The sequence below is a fragment of the Colletotrichum jinshuiense genome, chromosome 9, assembly GCF_051148585.1.
Source record: "Colletotrichum jinshuiense chromosome 9, complete sequence".
In the NCBI taxonomy this organism is placed as follows: Eukaryota; Fungi; Ascomycota; class Sordariomycetes; order Glomerellales; family Glomerellaceae; genus Colletotrichum; species Colletotrichum jinshuiense.
Genome location: NC_139316.1, coordinates 8,308 through 33,303, shown reverse-complemented (window position 1 = coordinate 33,303; position 24,996 = coordinate 8,308). Strand labels below are relative to the sequence as shown.

The following is a 24,996-nucleotide window of genomic DNA, read 5'->3' as shown; positions in this document are numbered from 1 at the left end:
GGAAAAATAGCTAATTAAATAAGTTGTGCCGCTATAGCGTGCGGCTTCCTAATAGCTAGCTAGAAGAGAAAGGTCTTTTCTTTATAGCCTAGCCAATATAGAATCTTAGACTCTATCTGTTACCGCCTACTTTCTTTAACGTGATGCGCTTAATAAAAGCAAGTACTTGTTAAAACAATGCAGTTTGCAATTTTGTATAGTCTTTCAGTATAAAAGAGGTTTATATAACCATCTTAGAATAAAGGTTTTTCTACAAATAGCACAAAGTTTAAAGTTTAAATCTATTCATTAAAAATTGCGCCATTTATAACTAAATGTTACAGATAGAATTCGTTCTTAGCCAAGCTAACAGAAACTCTTCACAATTCTTAAGAGTAGATATACCCTGTATATAGGAACCTAGATCCTTAGACAAAGTTACCTGACCCGTGGCAGCGGGTCATGTGCTCTCCGTAAGGAGGTGCAACTTTAATGCAAGGGGTGATAAATCCTGAAACCCACTTAGAGTTGCCATAGCTACCTTCTTCGTGGGAGTCCGCCATAAAGGTCCCTGTCTGGGTCATCGAGCCCAGGCAGCCGCGGAAGGTCCGGCCGTACTTTCGGGTTGTCCACGGTTGGGTGGTCCAGGTGCCGGCAAGTCTATTCTTGATCAACGTCGAGTATGTATCTGCAAATGTTGTGGTCCAGGTCTTGCTGTAGTTGATACCGGCGCTGCCTCCGAGGTAGTCTTTAATAAACTTCAAGTCGAGACCAGCGGAAACCTGTACGCTGTTGGAAATGCTCCATCCGGTAGAAATAGAGACTGTGACGCCCTGTCCAGCACCTCTAACAACTGGGCTCATCTGCACATCCCAGTCCATAAATCTCTGTATCTTATCGACGACCACGGAAGTGGTGAAGGCACAAGAACGGCTCAACAGCTGGTTGTCAACTTCGGCGGGGGGGGTGAAATTGAGCCAGTCATGGTCGATCTCAGGCTTCTCCAAAGCAATACCCTGCGCCATCAGGAACTCGGGCATGGTGGTCGCGTTAAGGATTTCCACTTCAAGTTTTCGGGTCAGCATATTCTTGCTGCAAGCAGGTCTGAGAGGAAGGCAGTGTGCAGGCTGGTACTGGGTGGTGGGACAGTGAAGCGCTCGGACTTCAATGTTGGCCAGAGTATCGCTCGGGAAGGAGGGGAACTTACGCTTGTCGCCATTGACAAGAAGCATCTCTCCTTCGGCTAGGACACCTGAAGGGCCGCCTCGGGCCATCAAGTCGTTGTCTGTGATAGGTACAGCATTGGCAGCGGTAGCCAGGAAGAGTCCGAGAAGCTGAGAGTACTTCATTGTGCATGAAAGGGTGAGATTGGATTCTGGTCTTGGAATGAGTGTAAAGTGAATGCTGAGAATGCCACGATGATTAAATAATGGGGTTACTTTGCCGTCTTTTATATGCCATCTTCGGGACATTTTGATCGTAAGTCGTCGTCTGTTACGTATCCCTTGGGCTTGAGCGCATCTACTTCCGGACCTTCACATGGAGTCCAAAGTGGGACAAATAGCCAGCAACTGTACATGCTTGTCCTTTGGCCCAGGTCGTGAGATGCAGGTCATGGCTCAAATCCATTGGCGTAATTTCATTCTCTTCTTACCGTTTGCGGAATGGAAGCTATGGATCATTGTGAAGCATGACATTGATACTTGGACAAGTAGCGTTCGAACAGGCATTTAGATGTGATATGATTCGATTCTATCCTGTACTGTACCTTGACATACGAGTCTTGCTTTCTCCACTTTGACTTTTAGCTCAAAACGAGACGCGGCCTGAACCTTGAACTTCAAATGGGCTGACCACCAATAGATGAAGTCATGGCTTTTTGTTTCATCATCATGTCCTCGTGATACAGACATTACGGTCCAGGCCACATGGTCTAACTTCTTGGACCCACCTCCAGTCTCGAAAGGCATGTCGAACTCGTATTACCTGAGTCGTAAGACATCCGAAGTGTCATACTGAATGTACGGCTTGCCGGACATTTTAAAATTCCGGAACTCCTATCTTATTGACAGCGGAACCGCCATAACCCAACTTTTCCCGTTTAGGACTCGCGATGTGTTTCGATCCTACTTCTGGTTGGTTAATAACATACACGTGCCTTGTAGACGCAGGAACAAGCTTATAGAGAACTCGAAATTGGGCTCCATATCTAGAAGCCGAGGTCGTGACCAAGTATAGTAAGCCTAACACTACAAGAGGCGGTGAACATCATATAACTAGAGCCAGAGAAAAAATCTTTAATTGGGTTTAATCTAAGATGATAACATAATTAGGCATGTTATCTATACCCCAGGTCTAGCGAGTTGGTACCTTCATCTTCACTCAGTATCCCATCGGCTGCAGATGGACGTCAACACCAGGGACCCACAAAAGCCTCCGGTTTTCTCCCACTTTAGACATCAACAAAATTTGCCGTTGATGAGAAAACAATTATTATCTCTTCTGGTTAATCAAAATTATACCCGTCATGCACAATAGTCAGTCTACAGTTGATGACATAGATCGCATATATATTCCACCTTGTTCCCAACAAGTCGAAGCTATTGACTCTCTAAATCATCTTTTAAACCTGCAACTTTCCTCAACGTTTGTTTAAATACTTCCACCGCACTAATCAATTCCCCGCCAACATGCAAATCTCCTCACTTCTCACTTTCACGGCCCTGACCACCTTGTCTGTCTCTGTAGCCGCATTTTGGCATTACTCTACTGACTGATAAATCCCAGGGCCGTCGCCAATCTTCACCACCGTGGTGTCTGTGTGACTGGAAAAACTTCATCACCTGTCGGTGGCACTCCCTGGAGTGTTAGCTACAACTGGGCTACGAACTACGAGATACTTCCTGCTGCGACCAGGTGTGCCTGTGACCACTACAGGAACCGCAACACCGGCAACAAACCGTCGGATCAGTGCCCTGACTGCACCTTTGTAGGTCAACTCACTATTTACCATTTCCTTATGAGAAACTAACTACAACTTAGGATGGTCTCCAATGCCACTCTGCTGGCAAACACATTGGTGGTAATGAGGTATGTTTGTAATTATTGGCTCTAAAAATGTGCTACTTGTAGGCTGACTACAGCAATTTAGCTGGCTTATTACTGCAAAAAGATGTGTGGGGCACAGGGATCTGAGGCTGACTAAGCATATAGCCTTGCTTCTGTCTTGTTAGTCTTTATAATACTGGATACTAAATATTCCTTAGAGTGTAGAAGACCCTATTATCTATCTATCGTTAAGTAGAGGGAACTAGACTTCTTAGTGGTGAATAGAGATGTTTTTAAGTTGTAATCTATATTCTCCTGTTTTATCTATTTGCTTAGACAGGTATGCTCTTACCCTAATATATATTAAGGCGGATAACAAGGTAGTAGTAAATATATTATTTTAGGATCTAGAGTAATTATTAGATTAAGGTTCTAGTATTATAGACAAACTATATATATTACTTAAACTATATAATAAACCAAAATACATCTTTCCGTCTACCGGTAGACATAAAGAATTAGCTGGTGTTCAAGTTTTTAGTTTTTAACTACAAAATGCAATAATTTTTAAATCCTAAACCAAAATGTCCGGTATAATACCGGCCCTCATGGAATTATACAGATGGAGGAAGTGTCGGGGACGTGGAGAGGGTCCGGACTTCAGGGGGCTGTGGGGCACAGACTTAGTGGCGGCGGCCAGCGGCCGCCCCGCCGGAGGATCACTGGTGCGGCAACGTAGGATCACTGGGAGAGTTAAACGCGACGCCCCATAGGAGGATAGTGTTACACCAACTACGTATAAGAGAAGGGGCCACCCTTAGGAACAGGGGTCCTAGCCACACGTGACGCCTGGCAATAGGGCCCGCCGTGAGGTGCATGCCTCATGGCAGCGGCACAATCGTCACAACACGCCACCAACTTCCCTTCACCACCAACAGTCCATTCGCGCCATGTCCATCCAGATCCTCTCCGACTTACATCTCGAGGCTCCAAAAGCCTACGATGTTTTCGAGATCACCCCAAAGGCGCCCATCCTGGCCCTGCTGGGCGACGTGGGGAACATTGCCGCGCACAAGGACGACTGCCTAGCCTTCCTGACTCACCAGCTCGGCCAGTTCCGCACCGTGCTGTTCGTCCCCGGGAATCACGAGGCCTATCATTCGAGCTGGCCCGAGACCCTCGGGATCCTTCGCGCATTCGAAAAGGACGTTGACAACAACTCGTCCCTGGGGCAGTTCGTCCTGCTGGACCGCGGGGTCTTCCGGGTGCCCGACAGCGACGTCGTCGTCCTGGGCTGCAGCCTGTTCTCTAACGTCCCTCCTGAAAGCCACGACGACGTCTCCTTTGGGTTGAACGACTTTTTTCAAATCAACGACTGGGATATTGACGCGCACAACGATGCGTACAAGCGGGACGTCGCCTGGCTCAACGCGCAGGTCGCGGAGCTCGGGCAGTCCGACGCGAGGATCATAATCTTTACGCATTGGAGCCCCTCCAGAGACAGTCGCGCCCTCGACCCGAGGCATGCTACGAGCCCAATCACACCAGGCTTTGCAACAGATTTGTCTGGGGAACCGTGCTTCAAGAGCGGAAAAGTCAAAGTCTGGGCATTTGGCCACACGCATTTCAATTGCGATTTTACCGTTGAACGAGACGGTGGCTCTGAGCCCTTGAGGCTTCTTACAAACCAAAGGGGCTATTACTTTTCTCAGTCGATGGGTTTTGATGAAGGGAAACTGTTGGAGGGATAACCGTAGACTCCGATGAATAGGGATTCGCCACGCCATTGGTTTTTTATTACTGTCCATACCCGATACCATCCTAGACCCTAACTCACTAATGAATGATTCAATATGATGGTTTCGGTATAAACTCAAATGAAAACAACTTGCTTAGATACCTGTTTGTTACACATACAATCCCTTACTCCAGCATAAACACTTCCAGAAAGCTAACTCGACAAGCAAGCGATGAAATAGCAACTACTGGCGGACTAGCGACACAGTAACGAAGATACAGATTAGTGAAGGCCCAGTCGCTCCTTCCACCACTTTTCATTCTTCCTGCCATGAGCAACGATATCGGCAATACAAGGCTCCACCACAGATCGCTGAGCACTCGTCAGACTGAGAGCCGAAGATTTCGTCTCGTTCTCTAGAAGAGCCTGAGCATCCGCAGCATCCGTGCGCCTTTTGGCTACTTGGGCCCGCAAACCGCAAGAGTTGATCTTAAAAACAATGAGGTCGGTGGGTGAGATGTACGGAATAGCACCGTCCGGTACGTTTTTGAGTTCCAATGCACCAGCCGGCATATACGGAGACTGCGCGCCAGAGATATGTTAGGAGAAGGGCACATTACGGCTTTCCGATGGACCCCGAAGAAGGAACATCGATAACTTTGATCGGGGTTTGTTGACTGACCTGCCACTCGGGAGTGATGTCGATTTGGATGTAAGTTCCACTATGGTTGTAGTAGAAAAACTGGGCTTGCTGAATGAAGGGCGAGTTCGGGAGGCTCAAGAGTTTTTGCTTGACTCCCTGCGGCGCGCTGTCAATGTTGATAATGAAATCCACATCCTAGAAGCCGGGTAAGTATCATAACATATTTTTAGCGAGCTTGATATTGATGAGTACCTCAGTAGTCCTGCCACTGGGAAGGTATTTCCATAGAGCTAGTCCGCCGATAACCGCGATCCTCGCATGAGAAAACTCTCTTAATCCCTTCAGAATAGAGATGACCTGAGAAGCGGCGCTTTCGAGCTCAGTTCGAGAAGGCATGGTGCTCAAAGATCAGAATGAATAAGATATGCTGGGCAAAAGAGACAGGTTAATGAATACAGTAATGGATGAATGTGTGTTGCGATGATGGAATGTTCAAGCCATTGTCACACAGAGAGTTGTCCTGAACTAATATACTGAGCAGAAGGCCAAGATTGACATCGTGGACGCGTCTTCTTTAGCGCTGTCTGTCCACTGTTCAGTGACCGAACCAACAAGAATAACTGGACCCCAGAGCATGAGTGCATGTCAATTGGTTACCGACATCATGGAAACCTTCATACCAACAGAATATGTGACGGTCGCGTGTAGGAAACCATTGTCATCCTGAGTAATTTACAGAGCTGGGGGAGACCAGATGTAACCTGGGAGGCGAATCGCCAAAGTACTCCAACAGAAGCGAACGGAAATGAGGAGTGTCCAGGGTCTCGTGTGATATCTCGGGACCAACGGAGTCCGGGATGGTCGTGTAGTAAGCGGCCAGCTCTGGGTCCAAAGTCTCGCAAACCGAGAAATTGGCAGCAGAGCCGGACTCGTACCCTTGAATGATGATCGTGCGAAGCGCTGGACATGCTGTCGCCAAACGTCGGCATGCTCGCGCAAGCCTTCCAAACTGACACCACCGCAGAGCAACATGTCTGAACCTCGATAACTTGTCGGCGCCAAAGGCGTCCATGACGTCCATTGCATTGGATGAATTGCCGAGGTAGACGACTGTGTTCTCCAGATTGACCCAGTAGACGCCGGAACTTGTTGCCGACTCTGGCCCTCGGAGAGGTTTGACGTACGACTTTTCCAGTAAGCGCCGGGACTCTCTGCAGGCGAGGCCGGGGAGATACGGCGCCGGACCAACATAGGCCATGACCGGGGGCGAGCGACTCGCGTCAGGATCGCAACCTGCAGCGGGACCGCTAACCGCGGCCCAGACAGATCGCGCCGAAAGCGCTTCGCTCCATATTTTCAGTCGCAGTTCTGGGGGCAAAGCGCGAAAGGGGGTAAAGCTGTCTGGGGTTGACATCGTTGTGTGATGGTGAGGCCCAATGCAACTTCAGCAGCAGCGGGGTCGAGGTTTGTTGATGGCAAGTTTGTTGTGAGAGGCTGTCTAAGCGCCGAACACCAACAGTGTAACAAAACCTCAGTTGATTGGCTAGATTTAGAGCCTGCCAAGGCAGCTACTACCCAGGCCACTAACAATATTTCCCTACATCTCTTTGACCTCACCTGAACACATTTGTTTTCACCCTTTACATCTGTTAACGGGAGCAAATGCCCCCCAAAGAAAAACGTCTCCAAAAAGGATCCAAATCCAAGAATACGAAGTAGCAGGACAGGAACCAAACGAAAATATGTCAGATCATTCAGAACAGTTCGTGGCATCTATTGCAGGCGCACTCAACTCTTCCCAAATCCCCTGCATTCTCTGGGGCCACTGTCTGCTCAACGTCCACGGCATTCCTTCAATTATCGCGGTACGCGCATTCTGACCACAAATACACCAAACTCTCAAGACTGACATCACAAAAGTCTGTTGATTATGTTCTCCCGGACGACCTATTAACAGCCGGCGCAAAAGCCCTTCAAGGAGTGCCCAGCCTCAGGCCATGCCCCGATCCGGAAACATGCCTCACGAGCTCCCCGGAACGCCACACGCCGCCGCCCGCATCCCACCTGCACATCGCCGAGTCGGAGGTCACGGTCGGTCTGTATCCGCAATCCGAGACGCTCTGGTTCCTGCCGGCCCTCGACGGCTCTGTCTCATGCTCCCCCGAGGCCTCCACGCTCCCGCCGCACTTCGTCCTCGCCTCCGACGAGGCCTCCCTCCCGCCCTGGCGGCCCGGTCGCGGGTCGGGTGTCTTCAAGTCGTCAGGCGGCGAGCCGGTCGTTGTCCCCAGGGCGCACGTGCTCCTGGAGGCGTTCCTGCGCATCTACGCGCGCGACTCGGCGAGGCGCGTCGGCGCCTTCGGCATGGCCATGATCGCGTACGTGGAGCAGTACGTCGACGACGACGGGCTCCTGGACGCGGACCGGCTGCCGGAGCCGCTCGGGACGGCCTACGCGGAGCTGAGGCTGGGGGAGAAGCCGGTGAGGCAGTGGACGAGGGAGTTGAAGGCGGCTCTGCGGCTGCCCGAGGACGGGGACGAATCTGCCGAGGAGGATGGTTGGTAGCATCGGCGCGGCTTTGTCTGAACAGCGCAGACACCAGAAGAAGAGGAAGTTCGAGAAGCTGGAGAGGAAACTGTAGAATGGGGGCACCCTCTTCAGTCTGGAACAAGGATGTAATACAAGTCTGCGAGTCCTCTTGGCCTGCTGTGCTTATGCTGCTCGCGTCTTACTCTGTCATGGTGGATCTGACAAGTACATGGTTTAATGTGGTTTGGCCCTATAGGGCGTCCCCTAGTCCTGGTATGTTTAACGAGTCGTAACACTAAGGACGACACTAGCAGTAGTAAATAATAGCTAAAGAAATTACAGGAGATAGTATAGCATTAGACTTTGTTTAAATGATTTTGTTTTTACCTCTTAGAGCTTTAATATATAGATAGAGATCTAATAGCCTAGTGGTAGTGTTACAACCTATTGGAAACAAATATAACCGACTAGAGTACACCCCACTAGGGAACTAGCGGCTAAGCAGGATATTAATACAGGTAGGAAGGGTTAGGACTTAGAGATTTCTTAAATTTCTTAAGTCGCTATTAGCAACACACACCAGACAGCCTAATAACAGCTAATTACTTAATAGCCAAGTGCTTTATAGCCAAGTGCTTAATAGCTAAGTGCTTAATAGCTAAGTGCTTAATAGGTAATAGTTAAATTCTTTTAGTCGCTATTAGCGACTTAAACCAGGCAGCCTAGTAATAGCTAAGTGCTCCTAATAGCTAATAGCTAGATTCTTTTAGTCGCTATTAGCAACTTAAACCAGGCAGCCTAGTAATAGCTAAGTGCTTCTAATAGCTAATAGCTAGATTCTTTTAGTTGCCATCAGCAACTTAAACCAGGCAGCCTAGTAATAGCTAAGTGCTCCTAACAGCTATATACTTAAAATAGCTACTAAATACTTTAAACTCTATCTATCTATTTCTATAACATCTCCTTCCTTAAGGCTTTTTATAAAGTCTATTAAAGGTAATCTTATAATATTAAAACGGGACACTAGGTTGGTAGGGTAGTTAGTTAATATATAAAAACACTAACCTCGCCTATCATCCGTTATGCTTATATACTTAAGGTTGTAGGTCCTGAGAGTAACTAACCCCCTTCTGTAGGTCGTCTATACTACTCTATATATCTTTACAGCTGTTTTATACGTCTAATTAGATAGGTAGAAAGCTGTTCCCTAGCTTTAAAGGGGCTTACTGGTTTTACAATGTTGCTTTAGTAGAAAGCAATAGAAGTATATTACGATACTTTATTATCTAGCGGGATTTAAGAATATTACTTTTAACTAACTATAAGGTAGTACCCTAAATAGAAATTAATTACTACCTCCTGTATATACTTATCTATCTTTTATATATTTAATTAGATATATAAGACTACTTATAAAGGAAAATATAAAATATCTACCTAAAGGTTATTAAAGTTATATACCCCTTATACTAAGGCTTATATATCTATAACGGTGTTACGCTTAGCTACTCTAACCTTATTTTAATTATCCTTTAATTCTTAAAACCTACACCCTTATATTATAAATTTCCTCTTATATCTAGAAACATATAAGCTTTATCCTCTAGTATTCCCTTTAAGATTAGATTAGACGTTAGGAAAACGCTTCTTATAAATATAAAAAGGATATAATCCTTTATGCTTTAATTAACTCTTCTCTTCTTCTTCCTCTTTATCTTTATCTACTGCCTTTTAGTATTATTCTTCTCCTGCCTTTATATATAGATATCCTTTCTATATAAGGTGTCTAGTTGAAGCTAGAAAGGGAGTCTAAGGCTTTAATCTAACAGCTACTATATTCTAAAGATCATCTAGCTTATCTACCTATTCTTTATATATATAATTAAGAGGCCTAGCCTTTAGTTTTATTTTAGTATTTACTTATCTTTTTAGTATTACTTTATACTTAGCTTAATAGGCTTAACGCTCTACCTCTAATTACATCTAGACTTACTATCCTACTATAAAAAGAGATTATATTTTCTTATATAGCTTATTAGAAGAGGGTGGATACTACTTCTTATATACCTTAATAGTCTGCCTCTCTTTATCTTTATTAGTTTTATTCTTAATAGGTTAAGGGGTTTCTTTCTTACTAGACGGCTTGTTAGAGGTCTAATTAAGCTTAAGAGTATTACCTTTAAGGCCTAAAGTTGTTTAGCGTTTTCTTTTAGCATCTTTAGCAACTTTAGCCTTATAGGTGTTATTAAAATTATACTTAGAAGTCGGTTGTAGTCTCTAATTCCACTAGGTGTTTACACTAAGTTCTTAAGTAATCTAATTAATTTAAGTTTATTAAATAGCTCTTCTTAAGATATATCTCTTTTTATCTTTATCTTAAGCTTAAGTAATAGAGTCTATATTATTAGTAATACCTTCTTAAAGTATTAATTAGATCTACTTAACTATAAGTAGTCTATATATCTAGCTATCTCTCTATTAAATTAAGTTTATAATAGATACCGTTATATAGATACATCTAATTAGACGTTTAGAAGCTTTAAGAGCTTAATACTACAGCTTTAAGTTGCTAATATTAATAGTAAATCTTTCTTCTACTTTTTTATCTATCTATAGACTATCTACCTAGATGATATATCTAGTAACCTAGTTGATAATTATACTAATAAAGTAGTTATTATAAAATAAGAGTAGTATAACTATATTAATAGATCTAATTAGATTTATAACTTTACTAAGTATCTTATATACATCTAGTACGGCGTTAGGTTAGGCCGCCTAAAGTTTAACGTTAGTTACTAGTACTTTAAGTCTCTAGCGTTTAACTTCTTTAACTACTAACGCTACACCTTACTTAACTTTAGCTGCTTAAGCCTACTCTCTAATTATAAGTCTTCCTTAGAGGTTATATAGCTGTAGCAGCATGTTTATAGCCTCTCTTTCTATTATACTATTCTAGCGTTTCTAGTTATTAAATCCTCTATTATATCAATACAGGTAGGAAGGGTTAGGACTTAGAGATTTCTTAAATTTCTTAAGTCGCTATTAGCAACACACACCAGACAGCCTAATAACAGCTAATTACTTAATAGCCAAGTGCTTTATAGCCAAGTGCTTAATGGCCAAGTGCTTAATAGCCAAGTGCTTAATGGCTAAGTGCTTAATAGGTAATAGTTGAATTCTTTTAGTCGCCATCAGCGACTTAAACCAGGCAGCCTAGTAATGGCTAAGTGCTCCTAATAGCTAATGGCTGGATTCTTTTAGTTGCTATTAGCGACTTAAACCAGGCAGCCTAGTAATAGCTAAGTGCTCCTAATAGCTATATACTTAAAATAGCTACTAAATACTTTAAACTCTATCTATCTATTTCTATAACATCTCCTTCCTTAAGGCTTTCTATAAAGTCTATTAAAGGTAATCTTATAATATCCTCCTTTATCTTACCTTGCTGGATTATCTTTAAGGCCCTTGTAAGTTTAAGATTCTGCCTAATAAGTATCCTCTTTATAATACTTACCCTTACTGCTTTATATACCTCCTGTAAGTATGGTATTCTTTTTATAAGTAAACTATATACCGCCTCTATCTTCCTTCTCTTTAAAGATCTATATATAGTACTCTTTTTCCCCCCTTTCAACTGCTTATACTACGCCTTAATATTTTTTAGTAGAAACACTAATACACCTAAACTAAAGGTATCAACTAAAACGCTAAGTGCTGTAAAACGGTAGATTATGTCTGTAAATTGCTGGCTCTTACTTAAACCTAGCTTCTTAGTAAAGTAGCTAGCAAGATAACTATCTAGACCTTTTCCCTAGCTTGTTGTAAAACTATATGTCTTTAGGAACTGCTTTAAAGATATAGACTCCAGCCTACTATAATGATATTAATCCTTTAATTTATTCCACCTCTTCTAAAGCTTATACTGCTGTATATATATATATATCTAAGTATAAGCCGTCTTAGCTTTAAACGACTTGTTTGTAATATTTCTTTATGCTTTAATAAATAAAGCTAGGCCTAAGTTACTTAAATTAGAATTAGTCAGCTTCTATATAAGACTATCCACCTTTTATAATATATCTCAAGTGGATAAGGCGAATATATTAGTATACTTAACTAATATATAATACAACTGATTTATTATACTGTTACTAAACATACGATAGAATATAAGCTCTCTTATATAATAGTAATCCTCCTCTTGTAAGTTTATATTATGCCTACTGTTAAGCTTTTTTAGTAACGTCTAAAAGACATCTTAAGACTATAGTGTGGTTTTTACTATATTCTTATTTCGAATTTATATTTAGAGGCTTTTAAGTGTCTTTAGGATATAAGCAGCTATTAGTCTTGTAAAGGTTGTTACAGCTAAGGGATCCTGCTTAGGTAGACTAGTATTAAGCGGATTTATAGCTATATTAACGGTAGAGGTATAGGAGTTGTCGTCTCTTGTATATATATTATTAACTTAATGCCGTTTAACGATTTTCGTATAAGAACTGCCGCTAGATTCTACATCGTGTGGATGTTGGGAGCTACTCCTTAATGAAGCCCTTAGGTTCTTTTAACGGTGTCTTTAAATAATTTATTAGACTTAACCCTTTTTTCGCCTCGTTAGTAAAGTAATATATATATCTATATAAATACTTATAGATAACATCTTAATCGCACTCTAAGTCCTCTAATAGTACTACCAACTTGGCGATATATACTATATATTCGTTTGTCTTGTTGTGACGTTCTAGGTCTCGTTTAAAAGCAGCAACTAAGGTATAAAAACGCTTGCTATCTTAAGTGATTCTCTAAACAGGAGCATCTTTTATTATATGTTTCTGTTGCTTTGTTGCTAGGCCTGGTAGCCTTTTTAATGGTATATGCTTCTGTAGCTCTAGGCCTTATAAGAGAGAGGTACTACTACTAGAGGGAGGAGGATCCCTCTTAAATGTAATATTATTAAAATAAATAGATTTCCTTTTAGGAACCATCTTTAAAAAACTTAGGGTGTTAAAACTAAGGGATGTCTACTAGTAAAGAAAGTAGTAAACTATATTACTAGATGCAAACTGGATTAAATACATCTAGAGCTGAGGTAATTATCGGCCTTATTATTACTCCGCCTTTATATTAAGATATTTAGATGTGTAAATATCTATAATATTATAAAGAAATCTAATTATCCCTATTCTTACTAAAAATGCTGTAAATAATCTTAGGGTTGTCTTAAGTAAAACATCTATATAGCAAGCTTATCCCTAGTTTTAGTCTAAAAAGGAACTAATAGATATATATAAATATAAGCTATTTAAGATTTATAAAAAGGAGCTTATAATATAGTAATACTTAGATTATATAAATCTTAAATAGCGACTCCTTATAGCGTAGCCTAAGTAGAGCCCTTACTTAAAGAAAGTTAGGATTAGAAAAGCTGTAGATAAAGGTTAATAGTAGGAGATAAAGGATGTAGTTGAAACCAACTAACCTAAAAACTCTAAAGTATCTTAGTTTATTAGTCGGTAATAGCAACTAAAACATCCCTTAGATTCTTTATATCCTTAAAGCTGATAAATTATATTAAGAAGAGGAATATTAATAAACACTAGTGTAATATGGTTGAAACCAACCAACCTAAAAACTCTAAAGTGTCTTAGTTTATTAGTCGGTAATAGCGACTAAAACATCCCTTAGATTCTTTATATCCTTAGAGCTGATAAATTATATTAAGAAGAGGAATTTTAATAAACACTAGTGTAATATTAGGACTAGGTTTAGTATTTAAGGGTTAGAAGAGGATTAAAAGGGGGAGAAGATTACTATTTAATACTTAGTCTTTAGGTTTAAAAGTAGTTAACAGGAAGTCAAGATGTATTTGTTTTAGCAAGTAGTTACTATACTAAATTATTTACTAATATACACCCTTAGAGATTTACTAGACAGCTAAGCTAAGCCTATAATAATTATAGCGTCTAGCTTAGTATCACCTATAACACCAAACAGGAACGATTCCTAGTCTAGCCTTCTTAGTATAGGATTAAGGTTTAAACTAATCTCTAGTGCTATAGATAGCCAGGCTAATAGGGGCCCTGACCCTAGCGAATATCAGGCTTGGATGAGTCTCTTTAAGCTTCTAAACGACGAAGAGACTCCCGACGAAGCCGACTATACCGTTATACCTAGCGATAACGACAACCCTAATTATATAGCTAGCTATAACGGATTAAACAGCGAGAGCGACTACTATACCGACTTGGAGTTAGACTTAGACTCTAGCAGCTGGGATGCCGGGTCTAATATTTCAAGTAGTGAGAGTAATAGTGGTCTATCTACTTTAGCCCCTACTGTAGTCTTAACCTCTAGTTTGATGGATTCCTTATTCTATATTAACTAAGAGTTAATTAGGTAATAGGTTAGCGACTTAACAAGTAGCAAGATCCGACTTGCTTGAAGAATTATAACTGTCGCCTGTATAGGCCTTATTGTATACCTTGGCTATAGGGAACCGTTAGGTAGGCTATAGTTAACGCTAAGAGATGGCTATATAGTTGTAGAAGAGAAAATATACGGCCTTGACGGCGTTACATCTTCTGTAATAACATTAGATATAGGCTGGTAGAAGGGGCTTAGGGGGCTTGGGTTGGAGCGAGAGGATCTAGTCCTCTAGCTTTATAGCGTAAATACCTAAAACCCTATATTGCCTAAAGCCTAGGTCTTAAAGGCTATTGCAACTAGGAGAGACTATGAAACCAACCGTTCTAAGAGTATCTCTCTAGAGGTAGACTATAATAAGGATATACACCTATACGGCATTAGATTTGATATAGACAGCTTCCTTTATGTTATACCTAAAATTGTACTATTTAAAGACTTAATAGAATACACCCTACTCCGCCAACCTATATGAAAGCTGAAGGCAAGCGTTTATATTACTTACTTAGTCTATATCCCTATAAGGCGAAAGACTAAAAACATTCCACTTTAGAAGATCCTATACACCTTCTTTAGTTTAATATAAGGCTAAACGATATATATGTTTTTCCCTAGCCTCTATAAACTAACTCTCTAATAGGTAAGCATGTAATAGGGTATAACTCAACTTACTGACAGTAAGCATTAAGTGTTCTATAACGACATCATGCTGCCTAATATACTTAATACCTTTTCTAGGTGTATGCTAGGCTATATTATAGGCTTTTATACGGAAGTAAAACAGAAGGCTGTATTCACCTAGAAGGCATACAGCTGGAGTAGTCTCCCTCCCTATAGATTCTCCCTCCCCTCCACCCTCTTAAGTAAACTTAATTCTGAATTATAGAAAAGGATAAGCCAGCTAGGAAGCCTTAAAGGCGTCGTTCTAGAAGACGCTACTCCTGGCTAGGCCTACGCTAATCCCTTAATGTTTTAAGACTTCTTTTTCTTCCTTAATACTAAGAACACTAAAGTTAGATATAAGGGGGTATAGGAAGTAGAAATATGTCTCTTAAACTTTTAGTAAAAGCAAGAATTAATTGTTAACAAGTCTAACGTTATAGATGCTGAATTCCTATAACTCCTTAATCTTGTAGTAGAATAGACGCCTGGAAAGTACGAAAAGGCTACTATCCTTCTTACCTGAAGTTGCTGCTAGGCTAACACCCTTGGTTTCTTATACGGCAACGTCGACGGCGTATTAAGAAACGAATTCCAGCCGGAACAGCTAACTCCCTAGGATAGCCTAATTAGCAGCAGGCGGCACCACTAGTATAACATCAACCTCCTTTAGGATTCCGCCAGCCTTACGTTGGAACTAAATAACAACCTCTATTAAGACGGGCTTTACTACTTCTAGAGCTATACCGTTAGAAAGGAGGTCTTAGACGCTGCTGGGAATAAGCCTTACGCCTCTAACTCCCTTCTATATAGCGGATACCCTAACAGCATACTAATAAGGATGCTTTCTAAGGGTTTTAAGGTTATTATAAACTATAAACAGTTTGATGCGCTCCTCTAAAAGTCCTACTAGTTCCTAACGTAGGGAGCCTTAAGGGTGAGGTTTAACTACTCCTTATGGCGTGTAGAATGGCGTTACACCACCAGCCTAGTAAACTAAATTACAACTAAGGATACCGCCTGGCTGTGCTGCGCTGATTTTATAAAAGCAACTAGGAGAAACCTATAAGGAACGTTACAACTTTAAAGGAAGGCTAAAATACTAAGCAACGCCAGCTTCTTCTATGTTGCGTCTACTATATATTAAGACTTTATTACTAGTATAATCGGCTTCTACGCCTATATAGTAGACCTTATCTTAGTATGCTATAGAGGCGAGATAGTGCCTCTAACAGCCTCCCTCCTCTACGCTACTATTATCATGCTGGTGAGGTTCTTTATTAACCCTATTAATCTACGCTTTTAGTACGTCCTTATAAACCCCTACTGCATCTCTAACCTATTAGAGCTATTAGCGCCTGGTATGACACCCCTATAGAAGAAGGGGCTTAGGCTCCTTGACAGCATTAAGAACTATAGGTTTAGGTTCCTCCCACCAAGCCTAATAGACTAGGAACAGCTCTAAATCGACTAAAGCCTCTAGTTAAAGTTTAGCATCCCCAGCCTTATGACGTTGGTAGGAAAAACTAAGTTCTTGCTAATTAAGGACTTACTAGAAGACCTCTTCGCCTACCTTATCTACCTCTTTAATATAAACAAGTACTCCCCTAAAATCAAGCTTATCCTAACCTTTATCTCCCACCTTATTTTACGCTAGTACTATAAGGCCGTATTAAGGAGCATGTGCTACCTAAATAGGCTAAAGGAGTAAAAGGATAGAATTAAAAACGATGAGATCTAATTTATATTCCCTAGCATCTGCTACTATATTACTGAATACGGACGTAAGGGGGATAGGGCTGGGGCTAATTGCGGTAGTAGATAGATATCCCTCTTGTAATTCTAGAACTTTATATGGGAGGACCTGCCTCTAGACCCTACTAGAGGATGCACTAGAAAACCGCTATAGTCCAGCTTCTATAACAACGACTGGTGAAGGTTCTAGATAAGCGCTAGGGCCGCTATTACAGCTAGGATGTAGAGGGCCTATAGTAGTAGTCTGGACTAGCTTGACTACTTTAAAGAGAAACACAAGACTTTCTTCTATATATACTATATAACGTTTTTATACCTAGGCGAAAACGGTAGCCTGTTAAAGTAGGGTAATAAGCCTAACACGTAGGCCCTCCTGTATACCTTTGTCGATAGTAATAGGGTTCTTGACGTTATCGTTAAGTTGACAACAAACTAGCAGGAGCCAAGAAGCACCGTTAAACCTATCCCTGAAAAGTATAACGTGTAGACAACCGCTGAGATCTAGAGGCTGGTGGACTCAGCCTAGCGAGCCCGCCCTAACCTGGAGCCATCCCTTAGCTAGGGAGGGCCGGATATATATTACGTAAGGGGGTGCCGGGGACCCACCTAGTGGATACCTTAAGGCCACCAAGCTATTATATAGGCTAGTTTAATGGAGGTAAGGGGTGGCCTAAGGATACTATTAGGCTAGCGGTAATAAATGGCTATCTAACTGCTAAGAAAACCAACTGCTAAAGACACTATTAGGCTAGTAGTAATAAATAGCTATCTAATAATAAAGAAAGAAAAAATCAATTGCTATTGTTTTTATTTTCTCTAGTAGGAAATAAGTTGTAACCCTTCTCTAATAGAGCCTACACCTAAGCCTAGGTAATAAGGCCTATTTAAGATTTATAAAAGTGTTTAGGAGGGTAATAAGATGGATTTTATAAATCTTAAATAGGACCGCCCTTCTTTTTAGATTATTAAGTATTTAGATTAAAGGTGGAATTAGAATAGCTAAGACGTTAAATTAAGGATGATAAATTACTGTTTGCTATTATCTCTAATTATAATAGGCTGAATGTAGTAACTATAATACTATGCTATAGCGTAACGTATAAAGCAGGATAGGCTTATGTATGCCGATTAGGTATTTGCCTTTCCTAAAGCGTCTTAATGGCGAATTATGTAACAGACAACTATTATAGAGTGAATACCTAAGTAAACGATGGCAGGTAAACGTTGTGGCTTTGGCTATATATAGGTGTATAATTAGGATGGTGCCTTAATACCGGCATTATATAGAAAACATTAGGTGTAGCTGAGGTATCGGTTTTAGGTTATAATAATAGTTAATAAAATAGACTATAACGAGCTGGATATAGCGAAAGTAGCGGTTTTAGTCTAATATATTATAAATATATAGATATAGTAGTATATACTAATAGAGTAGTTGGGTATAGGTTATAGTGGAGCTTTACTGTACTGAAACGTGTAAGTGATATACAGCTAGGTAATTACTGCCTATAATAGGCGAAACGTAAGAAATAGAAAAGAAAGAAGGTAAGGCATGATTTTATAAGTATTCTAGTAATAAAATTAGTTAAATAGAAGGTGCTACTAACTATATGTGTAGTTTTGTTGATTTCTTTGTAAGTTTTGTGTTGTATTTTAATTGTGAATATAAGCTAAAAACGCAACTATCTAGAGATTTAGGGTTATCTCGTCCCGGAAATCACGCTAATTACAACTATATATAAGCTAAGAAGTAGTAACTAAGTCTAACATTAAATTAACTTCTCTTAACCGGCTTATAGTGAAGCTATCTCTAATAGTAACTTAAGGCACCTCCTTTAGCACCTTTAACTATAAATACTGTCAACCCTACTTCAGCCTTACTAACTTTAATACTATCTGCTTAAGCCCCATCCGTATCGGCCTTATACCCAACCGAGATAAGGTTATTAACAGCAACCCCTACGCCAGCTTTAACGGTAGGCGTATTAGTAAACCCGTAATCTAGGCCTATACTACGACCTTAAACTAGGTAAGATTCTTGTTACGGCCTTTATTAAGATACCTATAAGACCGCCTACTTCTATAAGACCTAGCGTTAGGTCACTAAGAATTTTATCTTCTTATTACTGGTTCTAACATCCTCTTCTTCTATTTCTATATATTAAAATATTTAATAGATATCTTTTTCTACTTCTATATAGGCCCTATTTAAGATTTATAAAATCGTTTAGGCTGGAACCCCCCCCCTTCTTCTTAATCCGGCTAGTTGTAAGCGTCTAGGCCACCTTGGCGCTCTTAAAAGCCTAATTCTGCTTATGCGACCTTTCCTCTTACCTAACTACGTAAGTAATTACACCCTCGTTGCGCCAGCCTTTATAAAAGCCACCGCTAGATCCCTCTTTTACACCCCAACAGTAAGTTAATTCCTTATTTATAAATCTTAAATCCCCCCTCCCAGCCACCTATATATAGGTATAAATAAGAAGCCTTATAGGTAGATAGTTGATGCCTCTTGTAAGGATTTAATTCTTCTTATGTAAAGAATCGAATTACAGGTATATCCTTTGTTTGTATATATCTTTATAGGCATGCCTATTTAAGATTTATAAAGGGCCCTAGTGTGGTGTTTTATAAATCTTAAATAGGCGCCCTCTTGCCTATCTTTTATAAATCTTAAACGTATGTATCTATTCCTCTTTTAAGAATCTTAATAATTAACCGCCTAGATTAATCTATATTCCTCCTACAACTGTAAACATGCCTTGCATTAAGAGTACTACTCCCTTTAAGAGGGGTAGAACTAAGCGTGCTGCACCTTAGGATGAGGATAAAGGGGAGTATACCTTACCACTTAAGAAGCAGCGCCGCCAGGCTAAGGCTAAAGCTGCTGCTACAGCAAACGACGATGACGAGGCGGAAACTATGTAAGATGGCGAAACTGTTGAGGATGAGACTATTAACACTGCTGTTAAGATGTAAGAGACTAACGATACGGCTGTTGAGACCGCTAAGGGCGATACCCTAATAAAGGAGGCTACCGATAAGGAGATAGATGAAGAGTAAGATGAGGAGTAAGATGTAGATGTGCTGACGGATAGGGCTGAGATGGCGGGTCTTAAGCACCCTAACGTCTTGGCTGGCAAGATTCCGGTAGACGCTTGCATCTTGGAGCCTTAGGTTTTTGTGAAGCTGGCCCTTAAGAGTAGCATTAAGAATAAGGGTTTAATTACTAAGCTGGCATTAACTACCTAGTCTATAGCGGATTAGAGAATAGGTAAGCCTCCCTTTATAAAGGCTTGCTGAAGATACTTTATAACTAGAGGTTGGTATACGTTTATAGAATGGAAACTAAGCGGTAAGCTTTGTACCTCTTGTAACGAGATGAACGCGTAGTTTAAGTTGTTGGAGCTTGATATTAAGAACCAGCCTTTAACTTTAATGCTGGTTGGTGTAAGAGTCTTGGTAACCTCTAAGGATTAGAATTCCTACTACAACAACTTTACTATGTGCTACCTGGGTTTTAACGATGTAAACCAGTTTATAGAATTCCTTAATACTAACTGTAAGTTGATGCCTATAGCCCTAATTAAGATTTATAAATTGGTCTTATTTTGATTTTATAAATCTTAATTAGGCTGGCTACACCTGCCCTTTAAGACTATAGGACCTAGGTTGCTAATGCAGGATAGGTGCCTAAGTGATATAGTACTTTATGGTGCTGTTTGTAGAGCTGGCGTTTAAGGAGGACCTATAAAAGTATAATATAGGCGATAACAGTAAGATCAACCTGCCTAACTCTTGCTTGTTTAAGAGTGTTATAGACGTTATCTGGCGCCTTAATTTAGAGGAGTATAAGGGCCTGAAGGCCTAGTACGTCTTAAACTATCCCTTAGTATTAGTGAAAACCTCTTTTATAAAGATCTACCTTGAGTTTGAGATTGGTACTATTTTGCGTAAGGATGTGAATTAGGAAGCTATAACTGCTATTACGATTTAGTCTCTAATGCTCTACTTCCCTGCCGTCTTTAGGGAGTAGAAGGGCAACAAGCATGCCTTAAACCTGCCTAAGGATGTAAAGCACTATATTTAGGACTGCTCCTATAAGGATTTTATTAGGGCCTTCTTTTTATTCTCGTTGGTGGTGTATAGGCGTAGGTCTGGCGCTAGACCTGCCTAGGATACAAGAATCTTTAACATGGCACCTGAATGGGCGGGATTCTACGACCTGTTAACTGCCTAGGTGGCTGCTGAGGCTGAGATCTCCAACAAGCGCTAAGTCGCTATGCTGTCTGTAGAGATAGAAGAGATGCTGGAAGGCGACGGCGAGGAGGAGGAGGATGAGGAGCAGGCGTATGCTGTCTTCCGAGAGGAGCTGATGTGGATCGGCAAGTCTAACATGCTGGCCTAGTACGACGTAGTTTACGCTAGGGAAATAGACCTTATGAAACGGAAGCTGCTTTATAAGTCTATCACTATAGATAAACAGCATGTGATTTTCAGCCTCTTCTATGGAATAGATCCTAAGAAGGGCCCTAAGGAGTTGTATAAGGGCGTTAAGATGTCGAAATTAACTGATGTGGAGAGGCGCAACCTGATGAGACACGCTACTGCTATTACGAACGTATAAAAGACTAATAAGGCTGATAATGACTTTAGCAAGTTGGTGAAGGATGAGAACCGCCTTGTGGCGATTTCGGCTGGCGAGAGTGAAGAGATGGTACGCCACCAGGCCGCTAAGGAGCATGGGGAGAATTATAAGGGCGGCGCCGCTGAGTATAACGCCGATAGTGCCCTAGAAACCGATGTAGACATCAAGATGCTTTATGTGATATGTAACCTCCTTAGGGGCAACCTCCCCTCTAATAAGGATGTAGCTAAAATCGTTAAGGACTTTCTTATTATTTCTAAAAACGCTACTTGGGATAACTTTATTGTTAACGACATAGAGGGGAGCGTGGTGTTTAAGCCTGAATAGGCCTTAGGTAAGCCTTTTTTTTCTCCTTTTAGCCCCTACCTAGATGTCCCTATTTAAGATTTATAAATCTTAAATAGGGCCTTGTCGGGCTTGCTAGCGTTACGCTAGGTTGGCTTTATAAATCTTAATTAGGGCTAATGTATTAAATTAGATGCTAATTAGGCTATTAAGCGCGTGCTACATCTAATCTGTAGCGGGATCCTGGCTAACAAGTGTGGAACTAGGAAGACCTATACCTTAATCTTTACGGCAGTAGAGATTAAGGAGAAGTATAAGCGTGAAAATGCTTCCAACCTGGATGCTGTATACCTTTTATTAGCGATTATAACGCCGCCCTTCGTCCTTAATTAGATATATTAGACCCTAGTTAGTATATATAGGCACCTGTAGAAGGTGTATGTGTTCTATTAGAATAAGTCTAATACGCCTAAGCATTAAGTAAAGGATATAATCGCCGATATGGATGTGCTGGTCCGACTTATAGGTTGCTTTAAGGAATAAGAAAAAGACCTAAAGACGGCTGACAATTTGATTTTAATGTTATACTTAACGAACAACCGGCGCCTTGTTATGCCTTTAGGAAAGCGCTGTAGGCAGGAAGATAATGCTGATGGCGATGATGTCAAGCTGTTTGAGGATGGGCTGTATAGTAATCCGCATGGCGGCCCCTTTAAGATGGTTAATAAGGGGGGCTTCAACCTGCCCTGTAAGCTCCGGTTCTACATAGTAATCTTGGATGAGGGTTATGCCGTTAAGAATCTACTATCCCTAACGTTTATAGTTGTTAAGAAAATAGTGATTTGTAATCGCCTGATTATTATAGTAACACCTACTATAAGTGGTATTATAGATTTACATGGTTACCTTTTATAGCTATAGGATAGCGTATTTAGCTATAAGACTATAGCGGCTATTAAGCTGGGTTTACTAGAGGTGATCTTCTTTAACGACTTTGTTGAGGCGTTTAAGTGCTAAGATAAGGAGGTAATGGCCTAAATGGGCGTGCCGTTTGAGAGTCTTATCGGCCCCTCTAAGCACTAGGTCTTATAGGAGTAGTATTAGGAAGAGGAGCTGGTTGTTAAACCTACTATGGAGCAGTAGGCGTGCTGGCAGGAGTATGCCGACGTTATAGAGAGCGGTAACCTAGTCTACCTGCTTAACCTGGAGAACTTCTGGGAATTTGGGAGGCTGAAGCGGTGGGAGGTGGGGTTTACCTTAACGGCGGTTAAGCACGTTCTAACCTAGTGCTAGATCTGTTGGGGCATGCTGACGCTAATAAAGCTGTTGAGTAGTAAGGTCTTATGCTCTAGAAAGGGAATACCTGCTTGTAATATTGAGACGTTGGAGTTAGTGTACTTAAATGCTAAAGACATCTAGTTCTTATATAGCGTTATCTTAAGCTATAACGACGTACTCTACCGGCCCCTGGAGTAGGGTCTCCACTTGACTCTTAGCGGTAGAGGCTAGATTAATAACTATACGTGACCTTAGATTAATAGGGCGGCGATGTGAAACGCGTCCCTTATTAGTACCGACGTGTGGTTCTTTACGATTTACGACCTGAAAAGGCGTATGGCTAAGGCTACTATTAACGCGGCTGCTGCTTCTGCTACTTGGGAGCTTGGTGGCGCCAGCCTCTCTAAGGAGGCTAAGCGTTAGGCCGAACGGGAGAAGAAGGCTGACGCGGTTGCCTGCGTTAAGGAAAAAGCGGCTGAAAACCTACTTGTGGAGCCTCTAGATGCTTTAAAGACTAAGAAGTAGAAGGCGTACCTGTCTAGGGAGAAGGCTAAGGCCGGTCTAGCCCCTACTAGTAGCGTAAAGGAGGTAAATAATGTTATCTCTAAGGATATTACCTTTGGCCTATAGTACTATTACTACGCTATAAGAAAAGATAATACTGTAGGCTGCCCTTTAGACCCCGTCACCTTGGTCTGGTACGCCGTCTCGAAGTCGCCTAAGCTGGCCTGGTGCTTAAAGTACGTCCTTAAACTATAGTAGAAAGGCGAGCGGTGCCTTCTTTATACTGTTAATCCCCTAACAGCGTTGTAAGTTTTACCTTAACCCCTTAATTAAGATTTATAAAATAACGGTAGTTTAGTTTTATAAATCTTAATTAGGCTTATCTTCTACTATTAGACGCTTAAGGCTGACTAACGATAAATTAGGATCCTGACTGGCGTCCTTCTGGTTTTAGGCCTAAAGACGTATTACATCTGCTTAAGCTACAACTAGATTAAGCGAGATAAGGCTATTAAGGACTTTAACGACCCGGATGAGGTTGTTAACGCCATGGTGACGTCTTTACTGCTTACGGCGTTTGGCGTTAACTACTATAGTGCCTATTGGAACGGTGTAATCCTAAAGAACCCCTTTAACTTCGCTATATAGAACCAGGCGTTAGGTCGGCTTTAGCGCCTCGGCTAGAAGCATAAGGTGTCTTGGAAAATCCTGTAGACTAGGGATACGTTTAATCCCTAGGTTGAGACCTATAACATGCAGGTGTATGTGGGAATAATTGAGGCTGAAGGCTAAATTGACGATAGGATCTAGGGCTTTATGTAGATAGTTTACGTATTTGAGATCCTGAGGGTATATGTAGGCGTAACGTATAACTACTACCTTAAGACGTAGCGCCTCTAAAACTACTTTACTAGGGACCTAGTGTATAGGGAGGGCCTGCTATTCTCTAAAGTGGCGTAGTGGCTGCTCCTTTATCTAGAGGATGTAGAAGAAGCTTAGCTAATAAGCTCTATTATAAAACGTTGGAATCCTAAGATGGAGATAACCTGGGAGATAGTGATAGGGGATGCGCCTAAGCTAGATCTTAAGTAGCAGACGTTATTTAACTACTTTATGGCGGTCGACCCCCGCCTAAGCGACCCTATATAGCGGCAGGAGCTTTTTACCTTGATGGGGATCTATAAGGAGACTATTACGCTTTAGAAGGCTAGGAAGGATGCTAGCAAGGTGGAGGGCCTAGAGGACGATCTCGAGTTACGTAATCTCTTTGATACAGTAATACTCTCAGCTAAGAAGGGTTGAAATAAGGAGTATATAAGGGGATTTATTAGATAGATTGGAATTTAGTTTATAGGACTTAGGCTTTTTCTTTTTTTCTTTACTGGGATGTAGGATACTTCTTCTTGACCCTTATAGAGGGTAATATAGCTTGCTAACTCTAGAGATTTATACCTAACTTTGCTAAGGCAGGGCTGGATATATGGATTCTTGGTGAGGATTTAGGCT

The 24,996-nt window shown here is 41.3% G+C and overlaps 4 protein-coding genes across 4 annotated transcripts; 2 read left to right on the top strand and 2 right to left on the bottom strand.

The window, feature by feature from the left end:
• Positions 1 to 407: 407 nt before the first annotated feature.
• On the bottom strand, positions 408 to 1,328 carry EsH8_IX_000004 (uncharacterized protein; the record flags this gene model as incomplete). Its single annotated transcript, XM_083266340.1, has 1 exon — positions 408 to 1,328. The coding sequence occupies one exon, from the start codon at positions 1,326 to 1,328 to the stop codon at positions 408 to 410; it is 921 nt and encodes a 306-aa protein (XP_083129905.1).
• Positions 1,329 to 2,669: 1,341 nt separating this feature from the next.
• On the top strand, positions 2,670 to 4,778 carry EsH8_IX_000003 (uncharacterized protein; the record flags this gene model as incomplete). Its single annotated transcript, XM_083266339.1, has 4 exons — positions 2,670 to 2,713; positions 2,767 to 2,968; positions 3,022 to 3,069; positions 3,966 to 4,778. The coding sequence occupies 4 exons, from the start codon at positions 2,670 to 2,672 to the stop codon at positions 4,776 to 4,778; spliced, it is 1,107 nt and encodes a 368-aa protein (XP_083129904.1).
• A 1,348-nt stretch (positions 4,779 to 6,126) lies between these two features.
• EsH8_IX_000002 (uncharacterized protein) lies at positions 6,127 to 6,666 on the bottom strand (the record flags this gene model as incomplete). Its single annotated transcript, XM_083266338.1, has 2 exons — positions 6,127 to 6,368; positions 6,423 to 6,666. The coding sequence occupies 2 exons, from the start codon at positions 6,664 to 6,666 to the stop codon at positions 6,127 to 6,129; spliced, it is 486 nt and encodes a 161-aa protein (XP_083129903.1).
• Positions 6,667 to 7,150: 484 nt separating this feature from the next.
• EsH8_IX_000001 (uncharacterized protein) lies at positions 7,151 to 7,970 on the top strand (the record flags this gene model as incomplete). Its single annotated transcript, XM_083266337.1, has 2 exons — positions 7,151 to 7,273; positions 7,329 to 7,970. 2 exons carry the CDS (start codon positions 7,151 to 7,153, stop codon positions 7,968 to 7,970), a joined length of 765 nt encoding a protein of 254 aa, XP_083129902.1.
• Between the last annotated feature and the right edge of the window lie 17,026 nt (positions 7,971 to 24,996).